This window comes from Hordeum vulgare, chromosome 3H (assembly GCF_904849725.1).
Source record: "Hordeum vulgare subsp. vulgare chromosome 3H, MorexV3_pseudomolecules_assembly, whole genome shotgun sequence".
NCBI lineage: Eukaryota > Viridiplantae > Streptophyta > Magnoliopsida > Poales > Poaceae > Hordeum > Hordeum vulgare.
The window spans coordinates 563570326-563581748 of NC_058520.1; the positions used below are offsets into that span (position 1 = coordinate 563570326).

At 40.4% G+C, this 11423-nt stretch overlaps 1 protein-coding gene across 2 annotated transcripts; it reads left to right on the plus strand.

Annotated features, from left to right (window-relative positions):
- The first annotated feature begins 360 nt into the window (after nt 1–360).
- On the plus strand, nt 361–10547 carry LOC123445114 (uncharacterized protein At5g08430-like). Of its 2 annotated transcripts, XM_045122048.1 has the most exons (14): nt 361–787; nt 914–993; nt 1580–1773; nt 2089–2959; nt 3256–3377; nt 3496–3555; nt 4698–4748; nt 5654–5724; nt 5895–6052; nt 6140–6253; nt 8552–8608; nt 8716–8760; nt 9185–9250; nt 9597–10547. In XM_045122048.1, the coding sequence occupies exons 1-14, from the start codon at nt 681–683 to the stop codon at nt 10091–10093; spliced, it is 2493 nt and encodes an 830-aa protein (XP_044977983.1). In that variant the 5' UTR covers nt 361–680; the 3' UTR covers nt 10094–10547. The 2 variants fall into 2 exon arrangements, with proteins under 2 accessions (XP_044977983.1, XP_044977984.1); XM_045122049.1 differs by lacking the exon at nt 6140–6253.
- Nucleotides 10548–11423: the final 876 nt, after the last annotated feature.

Below are 11423 nucleotides of genomic sequence, written 5' to 3' on the forward strand. Positions count from 1 at the left end.
GTCACCATGTAGTAGCATGTTTCAAAACCATGTAGTAGCATGTTTCTTTGTTGCGGGAGTACAGGGAGCCCCAGACGGATGGCGTCATGGGAATGGGGAGCAGAGAAGCGCGCCCAGGTTGCCCGATCGACGCTAGGCAGTTCCTGGTCCCGGTCCCAGGGCCTCGCGGAGCTCCGTTTCCCCATCGGGGCAGGCAGGTGATACGCAGTAACGCAGATCGGACCGCACGGAACGTGCTGGCGTCGCACTGCAGCGCCAAGTGCGCACACGCGGCCGTCGACGTCAGTCACGCGAAACGCGATCGACCGCGAAGCGACCCGCCACGCCACGCGGCGACCGGACAGGCGACACTTGGCTCTGCCTCTCCCTCTCCCTCGACCGGAAACGGCCATCCCCAAACCTGAACCCCGACGCTCCTCCGCCTCCCCACTCACCAGCCACCTCACCAGCGACCTCAACCCCGCGGCGTTCGATCGACTCCTCCTCCTCCCCCTCCCCTCTCGGGGCGCATTAACGCCTTCCTAATCAGTTCCCCTCTCGCATCCCCGCACCAATCCGCGCCCGCACCAATCCATTTCCGCCCCCCTCGAATCCCCAAACCCTACCCGCCGCCGCGCCGCCCCGCCCACCCACCGCCGCGGCCCGCCCGCCCGCCCGCCGCGCGGGGCCAGGGGGGAGGGATGGGGGAGGAGAAGATGGGCGGGTGGAGGAGGACGCTCGGCGACGTGGCCGAGTTCCAGTGCTTCGTCTGCAAGGACGCCGGCGACGTCCGCGTCTGCGACTTCAGGTCCGCCCCGCCCTCCCCCGTCTTTATCCCTCCTCTGTACCCTCGGTCGTCGCCGCGGTGGGTGCGCGCGGAATCATCGCTGTGAACTTCGCTGGATATTAATTGCCCTGTCATGCCGCGTTTCAGGAACTGCCTCAAGAGCTACCACCCGGGCTGCGTGGGGAAGCCGGACGACTTCATTGATTCCAGTGACCGATACGTTTGTGGTTAGCGCTTACGCTTAATGAGTCCTAGTTGGTTCACCACGCGTGGCTGCTGCACTGCGTTTGTGCACTTGTTATGCTGCGTGCTCATATACATTTGTGGTGACCGCTTATGCTGAATCATCCCTAGTTATTTCACCATGCATGACTGCTGTGGAACCGGCACTACATCGGGCACCTGTTATTCTGTTCTGCGTGCTCAAATTCAGTTACTCGTTCCTTGTTCACGGCGGAGAATCCTAGATCATATATCCTGCATATGTGTGAAATCCCTGTTGTTCATGCCCTTGTCCTTTTCTTCCATGAAAAGGAAAATGCTGTTTGATGCTTAACCTTTTAGAACGCATGCTTTATCATTGTTCCAGCATCATGCAGCATGATAGTGAACCGTGTTCCAGCGCTGCAATATCCCAACTAGAAACTCCGCATGCATAAACAGAACATGTTACAACAGAAGTTCATATTCTTGGTGTCCACTTTACAGTCTTGATTATTACCATATATATCTTGAATTTATCAAATGTTTCTTTTACTTCTGTCCTGTAAAATAATGGCATTGGTTCTTGCACCTAATTTTAACTATTTTCAGATTGGCACAAATGTGCTAAATGCAGAAGTGATGCACTCTATTTATGTTTGTGCTGTCCAAGTTCCTCCACTTGTGGAGTCTGCTTTGGAAAAGTTGATTTCGTCCCAGTGAAGCAGAGCAAGGAAATCAGCGTGGGGTTCTGCCGCAGCTGTTTTAATATGGCAGTAGCGACTGAGAAAGATGACCATGAAGAGGTAATATGCATGCCCCCAAGCTCATTTTTGAATTACAGTAACGAGCTTCCATCTCAAAGTGGCACTATGTTTAAATTTGCACGCCATGCTATTGCATTCGTCAATTTTGTCATCCCACCGGAATTTTTTTTAACAATCCTGTTGCTTACCGTCAAGCTATTCTCTTTTATTTACCTGAAGGTTGTCCACCTGCACTTGTGTTGGATTTCTTAGTAAATAGATAGCAGTTGGGCTGGTTTGAATACAAAATTCAGTTTACCCACCCATTATGTTTTCTTTTGACTTTTTCTGACAAGAACTCATGTACATCTCCAGTTAATGGTTGTTTTTGGAGGTGCCCCGGAGAACTATAAAATATTGTTTAAAGATTACTGGACATTACTTAATGACAAGGAGCATTTCACATTGCTCGACTTGCAAACAGCAAATATTCGTCATAAAAGAAGCCTAAAGTGTAAAGAAGGGAATGATTTGGATAAGTATCACAAGCCATTAGGTGACAATGATTGTGCTGGACCATCATCTCTTCTTGACACGATGGACAAACCAAATGAAGTGCAAGCAACTATGAAGCGAAAGAAGCTGGAGAAAAAAACATATGTTGGCTGGGGTTCAAAAGAGCTAACAGAATTCCTATCATGTATTGGTAAGGATACAAGCACGCCTCTTGACCATTTCAAAGTTACTGAAGTTGTCAAGCAGTATGTTCGACAGAAGAATCTTCTACATGATAAGAAGAAGAAATCTGTCATGTCTGATCCGAATCTGCAATCTTTATTTAACAAAAGGAAATTTAAGTATAACATGATCCATAGCTTGCTGGAAACACATCTTTCTGCAAATGCGATTTCAGAGGATGAAAGTGATCGATCTGTGGATGACAACGGTTACACGGTAAAAAAGAAGCTTCGGAATAGTTTGGAGCCAAAAATACCTAAGAGTGTTTCAGGAACAGACCAATTAATTCCTAAGAGTGTTTCAGGATTAAAGAAGAAGTGTCTTGCCGCTCTCAACCAGAATAACCTCAATCTGATTTATCTGAGAAGAACCTTAGTTATAAAACTTCTGACTGAGCTAGACACATTTGAACAGAAGGTTATTGGTTCTTTGGTTAGAGTGAGGAATGATCTCAAGAGTTATACTTATCAGATGACTAAGAAATATTACCAGATTGGACTAGTTACAGGTAATGTCCAGTTGAATCCACTCGTCTTCTGACTATTTCCATAGTTTTAGTTTATTTTGTCAAGCATGCCCAGCAGACATGTGGTTTTAGAGTGAAAGCCCAAATCATGTCGTGACATCCTTTTACTTACTTCATTAGCTGGTAAATAAGAACACTTGTGCATTGAAGAGTGAGCTGACCATCCCAACAAATTCATATCTCAATGTCTCAATAAATGCGATATATGTGCATTCTGCTGTCTTTTTTCGATTCTAAGAAAGCCACAATGTTCTCACCCGTGAAAACATCCATAACAGGAATTAAGAAATCTTCAGAAGAATACAAGATTAAGGATACACGTACAGATATTCTTTTATGTGTTTCCAGCATGTGGGATGATGTCAAGATCTCGATGCTATCAGAAGAGGACTTTGAGGAAGTATGTTTTGTTCACTCCAGTAGCATTTATTTTAGTATTGGCCTGGTCACCTACTCCAAATACAGCCTTCTTTTAGAATTAGCCTGGTCAAATAATTCTTTTTTGTTCTTGATAACAGGATGAGTGCAATGATCTTCTTCTGTCGGCCAAGAAAGAGCTCTTCAAAAGGCCTACCGTTGTAAGTGTTCCTTTTAAACTGCAATGTTTGACCTCCTTGTGCTATGTGTCTATAGTCAAATTGGTCTTAGCATTTCTCGCTCTTTGTTCTCTGTTCCCAGTTGATGCATCCGAGACTGTAACAAATACTTAAGTAAGAACAAGCCTACATTATGTAGTCATAAGGAAGGTATTTTTTTTAAGGAATTGACTGTCAGTGGCCCCGTTGGATACTATTTCTTTAACTGAGATTATGTAATAACAAGCCTTTTGTCATATTTTTTTTTCATTCTGGGCAGTAAGGTCATAGAACCGGATTAAATTATACATTATGAAAGTAGAGATAGATCTACCCATAGAATTTTCCTGAAATGAAATCAATCTAAATATTTTAATATTCACGACTACTCCCTCCGTCCCAAAATAAGTGACTCAACTTTCTACTAACTTTAGTACAGAGTTAGTACAAAGTTGAGTCACTTATTTTGGGATGGAGGGAGTACATTCTTGGCCAAAATTTGACTCCACATGTCCCAAGGTGTCACTCTTTGATTGGTGGGGGTAAGCCTAGTCATAGTGGGAGTTACTTGGCTATTAACATAACACATCCCAAGACAAGTTTGCTTATCTGGCAGCTAGTTAATGAGGAGAGAGGTGTTTGGAGTAACATATTATGTTACCATCACATAGCGCTTCCCAAGAGAAGTTGCGTCTGCAAGCTAATAAATGCAACCATATATGATACTACTTCTATGACACTAAGCACTATGAAGGTAGTAACATAGACTAGTGACACTAGTCTAAGTTACTCCCCACTATGACTAGCCTAATGTAGCAAGTGCACATGAGATCAGACAGCAAATATTTTGGTGCCGTACAAGCCAGCTTGTTTGTCTTGTGCGTTTTAGTTTCTAATATATTAAAACTACAGCTAAAGGCAGCAGAAATGCAGGGAAAGACCCTAAGTGGTCGGACCCTTTCCTGAAGCCTGCGCAAGCGGGAGCTATGTGCGCCGGGCAGCCCTTTTAGTTTCTAATAGATTGAAAATGTTTCAAAGGCTTATTCTTTATCGCTTTTAGGTGTCATTCAGTCTCTTGTTTTACTTAAGCTTCTTAAAACATTTGTGTGCTTCTCTTAATGCTCCGAGCTTGTGCTTTTTGACAGGCTGAGTTAGAGGAAAAGGAGGCAAGTGTACATGCAGACATAGTAAATCATGTAAGTGCACTCATATGACTTCAATTTGGAACTTTACTGGTAAATATTGAATGAAAATACATATAAATAGGATTTTTTCATAACTAATTGATTATCTGAAGCAATATAGAAAGAGGCCAAGTGATTATTTTTGTGAGATAGTGCATGACTCAGCAAAAGGTTCTTATGTACTCTTTTAAGTCTCAACTCTAACTGCATAAAGGAGTATCATACTTTCAACCTTAGATTGTGTTAGAACTTGTATATATTTATTACTCCCTCCGATTTGAATTAATTGACCCAGCTTTAGTACAACTTTTAATTAATCTGGATCAGAGGGAGTAGTTGTTTTTTACCTTCTTTGTCTTTAGTTTGATATGTGAAGTCTTCTAGTATTATAAGTTTAGGGTAGTTCATGCTCAACGGAGTCGGTCTGGACTGATTTTTTGACACCTGAGCAGTTTCGGCCTTTTCTGAATCCTGATAAAAGGTAAAGTGCAATAAACAGATACTGTATTAAGCAGATTACGAATGCAATATTCTTCCCTGAAAATCAACCAATGTTTTTAGTGGTGGACCTGACCTTTAAAGATCAGGCTGTAGGTTTGGCGCTGGAATGACCTGTAGCTAGGAGGCTGGATATGATTTTTCCTAAGTTGGCTGGATTTAATGGCGTACTCATGGGTCATTAGATTTTCCCAACCATTCTTCGAAAGGATTTTATTTAGATGTTTTTAGTAGCATGGTGCCTTCATTGCATGCCAAATTGCTTATGTTTGTTTTATAGATATCATATGGAGCTTGAAAGAAAAATCCTGGTTTCTCATCGAACTGAACACTAGCCTCCTTACTAATATATATCGTTTCTTTCTCCATATCTATATGCTTCTATGCATTAATTGGCGAAGTTCCCTTTTTTCCTTTAGTGGTTTGATAAGCAGCTTGCAAAATTGGGAAAGGAGTTGGAAAGAGCGCGTGAGAAGGGTTGGCGCCAAGAATATCCTTTCCAGATTGACTATAATGATCATGCAGCAGTAACTTGCCATGCTTATGATTTGTAGTTTTGTATATATTTTCATATTATTTTCTGTCATGTATTGCCATCCTATAACTTAATGCACAGGAATGAAACTTTGTGCGGATCTTTTTTCCTTGACCGATTCTTACAATCCATGACCTAACTTGTAAAAAAGTGCTTCTAAGCACACCAGAAGAAAGACAGCGCCGTCTTGAGGCGATCCCGGAAGTTATTCCAGATGCAGAAGAGGAGAGTAAGGAAACTGAGATTTTATCAGCACCAAGCAACCCTTTTCAAGGGAATCGAGGTAGAAATTTAGTTATATAATTTTTTTCCTTCTCAATTCATTCTAAAAGCTTTATATTTATAATTCTGCCAAATATGTTCAAAGCAGATGACAGACAGCGACGTGTTGAGGCGATCCCTGAAGTTATTCCAGATGTAGAAGAAGAGAATAAAGAAACTGAGATTGAATCAGCAGCAATGAATCCTTTTCAAGGGAATCGAGGTACAAACGCTTGAAATTTCAGTTCTTAATTATATAATTGTTTTTTGTTCTCTTTCATTCTATAAGCTTTATATTCGTAATGATGCCAAATATGTTCAAAACATTACATGCTCCATCCGAGATTTCCCCACTGGTTCCCATTACAGAAGATATTTCTTTGCTGATTCTCTGGGGAGAACTTTTAGCTGTCAATTATACTGTCAACAGCTATTTGATTTTGTCACTGCGCAATTCTTGTGTGAATTTGCAGCATAAGTTTGCACTTTTCTTTTCTAAGTTTAGCATTTGGTTGTATTTATCCTTGTAGAAGTTGATTATTTATTAATATGCTACGTTGCGTAAACTATAAATATTGACTTTGTGACCTGTTTACCAAATACTGTGGAGTCAATTGATTGAACATTACGTTTACATTGGCCTCTTCTTTTTCGCATCCAAGTATTTCTTTTTCTATTTCGAGAAAACATCAAAGATTGATGTCTCGATGCATTGATAGAAACTGCCAAACTGGCAAAACAGCAAAGGTTCATGTACATGTACATGCCTAGGGATATGCCATCCCTGCACAAATGCCGATAACTATCTAACTTCCAATGGCAGGGAGGAGCCAAACTTCCTGCGACGCCCACCAATATTTGACTTAGATAGTAACAGACTGACCTCTTCAATTGCATGCCTAAATGTTACAATTTGTATGTTATGTACTCCCTCCGTCCCAAAATTCTTGTCTTAGGTTTGTCTAGAAATGGATGTATCTAAATACTAAAATGTGACTAGATACATTCATATGTATACAAATCTAAGACAAGAATTTTGGGACGGAGGGAGTAGTATTTAAAACATGTATGTTACCTTCTGAAACAAGTCCATTTGACACCAATTATCGATGCACCTTGAGTGCTATCAAGAGACATTTGTAGTCCTAGAAGAAAGCGGAGGTAAGTACCTTAAGTCCATTAGTTGCATCTGCACTGAGGGGCTCCCTGTGAAACTTCTGGAACACGCGCACTTGAACTAGCGCATGGAGGAGTGGCCAACACACATTAGTAGTATGTACATGTGATGTGAATGTGATTACTGAATTCCTGACACGACAACTGTGGATAATTTGAGCAATACTGCACCAATGCATGCAAGTGGCAATAAGGCCTAAACTGCTTGATCAAGCACTACTTTAGCTGGTGAAGTCTATATGTTAGGTCGAGCAATATTTAGCAACCATCCCGATGCAATCCCGTCTCATCAAAATTTAGCCATTGAAGCCTAACTCATTCGCTCAATCAATACCTTAGCTACATCCAGGTGATCAACTAAAGCATGGTTCGAGTTTCATAGATTATCAAGCTTCATTAAATAAGGAAACAAACTGTACTATAACCTCAGCTCGCAATTTCTGCTGCAATTTGACTGGAGCAACTAGTCAAACCTTGATGATGTCCTAGCAAGTTTTTACTTTAGCGATGGTATAACCTGCTATTGGATATGTAGGTTTGAGCTGGATTTGGCATAATATGCCATTGATATTTTGCAGCCTGTTTACTGACCATATTACCACCAATGACTCAGATTACATGCTCCGTATTAAACACCGGGTCGTGCATATATAGGCATATTAATATAAAGCAGTGGATCCTAATTTTAAGCGAATATGTATTGCATGAACAAATTTATTGCCAGGTTGCTGATGTTTTTTTAAAAGACTGACCTGGCGCAGTGGTGAAGTACTCCCCACTTGTGCCAAGATGTCCTGCCCTTCTGCATTGAACTGTGCAGGGGTATTTTTGTGTGGTAGCTTCTAGCACTGGGTCTTTCCTATTTTTGTGCTTTCTTTTTTTCGTTTGGATGCCTTATATATTTTCATAACAAATACTAGATTTTCTTACCGGGAAGTACTTGGCTTTTTTGTAGTGTTGCAATATTACTACAATGTATAATCTGGATCCAACATAAACTATGGTTCAGCTTTCTTTCCAGTTTCATGTATGCTTATGCTTTTCTTTTTAGGTTAGATACCTAGTATGCAATCTTTAAAGTTTTGAGTGTAAATTTGTTTGTATTCAGAATTGTGCCGTTACAATCTGAGTTTTTTTTTGTGGTGCATGTCACGAGTTGATTCATATTTTTGGAGTTGAATTTATTTTCACCATGTTTTCTCCCTTAGGGTTTCATTCCATGTATATTTTCTAGTTGTCACCTCTACTTTTCTACCTCACAATAAGCTTCATTGCTTAAGCCTTGACTTGTTACTATTAGATCAAACTTTTCAATATAAATATCTACTGTCCTTTCTTTTCTCAGGTGTGACACAGACAGTAGCCGACCCTTTGGAAGTTGGTATAGATCAATCGCTAGAAGGTTCGTGTTTGGTAACCAGATATGGGGTTTTCTGGAAGCTCATGTTTGAAGAGACTACTATCCATCTTTTCTTTAATAAACCTACTGGCAATCTTCTCTGTCTCCAGGTGCATCACTGCAACATGATGCTGCTTGTGAAGTTGCTTTTGAAGGTACTCTACAGCAATTCTTTCTTTCCTTATTTGCATTTTCGCTAGCCATTGCCAAGTATCTAATAAAATAAAATCTGCATACCCTCTCTCTATAATGCTAGCCCCCCCCCCCCCCCCCCCTTCTCGTGCGGCTGTTGGCCCAATGAAGTTGAGTATGATCCTTGTGAGGAGGTACCATTGATCCCTATGAAGAGGACTACTTTCTTGTGTCCAACATGCTGATATAATGTCTGCAAATAAGAATATTCACATATGAGCATAGTTTATCTGTTTCCAAGGATTAGTGATCGTGTCTGCTATGAGCTGTCCTCTGATTTTACTCTTATCTATCTTCTTCCATGGCTCCTGATTTATTGATTGCATGCAATTGCTAATTTGCTACTGTTAGAGTTGGACCTTTATGTATCCATTTTAATCCTCGCAGCTGCCGGCAAAGCCCTCTGTAATGGTGGCACTCCTGGTCCTGGATTGCACACTCCATCGAACACAGGTCAAATTTTGCTACTCGACCCTTTCGATAGTTTTGAACATGTTAACTTGCTGGAGGTTTTTTATGCTGCATATTGAGCTCCATTTTCCATCAATTTATGAGCCTGGTCCTATTAATAGCGCTATAATTAGATCGTAGTGGATTGTGAAAAAGATGCTTAGCATTTAGCTCGCATTTTACCTGTTGGTACATACATGGTTTACTATTCTGGTTGTATGGAGGGAGGTTTGATCAATCCCACCATATAAGATGCATTGAAATACTATTCTAAACCATTTGATAGTAACTGCTTTTCTACCTGTTTCCCCTTCCCAAATAAAAAAATAATCTTGTAAATTTACTGCAGTTGCTGGAGTCATTGATATCGACAACGAGGAGTATGTAAATGGTCTTAGTCATCACAATGGTAGTGACGAACAAAATATCATCGATCTGGTCAGTGATGACGACGAGAACCAACGTGAGCCAGAACGGGCAAAATGTGGTGGACCGGAAGCCGACAATGGGATCGCTGCTCATGCACATGATGGACCGGAAGCCGTCAATGGGGTCACCATACCTACAGTCCGTGTTTCCGATGATCTGGATGGAATCACGGGGCCTGCACGCAGTACTTCACAAGCCATGGCACGTGATCCTGTAACTGTGAATGGGATAGGCGAGTCAGATCAAGGGTGGCTTTACATGGATCCTCAGGGGCAAGAGCATGGGCCATTCCCAATGGCTCGAATGCGGGAGTGGCAGCAACTCGGGTACTTCCCTGAGGACTTCCGCGTGTGGAAAGCAGGGAAATCACGGCGGAGGAGAACCATCTTGCTTGTAGATGCCATGCGGTCGCACTAGTGCGGTGTCCTCTTTGAGTTGCATTCTGCTTGGAAAGCCTTGGAGAGTACAGTTTTGCTCGTTGCTTTGCTCAACTGTAACTGAGCCGGGCACCATTATAGTTGAAATGTTATTGTGGATGTTTGGTTTGGGTAGGAGATGGTCCAGAGTGGAAAACCCTCTTGCTGTACAGCCAATTCCTTGCTCCTCTCCATTCCAGCAACATAGTCAGTTTTAGCATATTCTGATGCAGTTAATTCCCATAGCATTGAAATTCAGATTTCTTTTGTGTTGTCAGTGTAGATTGGATCCTGACAGCAACAGATCGGGCCTATTTGATTTATGCCCGCACTTTGTTGAATAAAAGTAGGGATTTTTTTGACTTTTCATGGCAACGGTTCTGTTTAACACTGTTCTTGTAAAACTATGACCTGCTCCCTCCGTTCCTAAAATATAAATTCTTTTAAAGATTCCATTAAGGACTACATATAGATGTATTTAGATATATTTTACTTCCTTCATTTTTAAATTTAAGTTTTTTTAAAGGTTTCATTAAAGGACTACATACGAATATATATAAATTTATTTTAAAGTATAAATTTATTCATTTTGCTTTGTATGTAGTGTATTTTGATATATTTTACTCCCTCTGTTTATAAATATAAGTTTTTTTAAAAGTTTCATTAGAGAATTACATATGAATGTATATAAATTTAATATAAATTTATTTTAAAGTATAGATTTATTCATTTTGCTTCATATGTCCCTAGTGAAATCTTTAAAAAAATTATATTTAAAAACAGTAAAAGTAGAATTCACTCATTTTATTTCGTATTTAGCCCGTAGTGAAATCTTTAAAATGACTTATATTTAAGAATTTTGATAGTATTTTCTTCGTTTTAAAAAAGTGTCTCAAACTTAATACAACTTTGTATTAAAGCTAGTACAAAATTAAGACATTTATTTTAAAACGAAGGGATTACTATTTTCTAGTCATGTTCCCAACAAATTGTTATGGCTTTGACATATTTATTTGCCAGAATTAGTTATGACAGTCACCACAACACTTCGTTGCATTCGAATGTAGACGTTTCGCTCACCATCCGCCTCTTCTGACTGCCATGTGTCCCCACGAGACCAAAATATATAAAAAATATTTACAATATCGAATATATACCCCCTCTATTCTAAAGCAAGTATCTTAACTTTGTACTAGGTCTAGTACAAAGTTGTACTAAGCTTGAAATATTTATTTTAGGACGGAGGGAGTATAATATAAAAATATATTTTAGGGCGAATCTAGTGTTGATGATTTTGTATTCTAGATTTTGATATTTTTATCTATAAACTT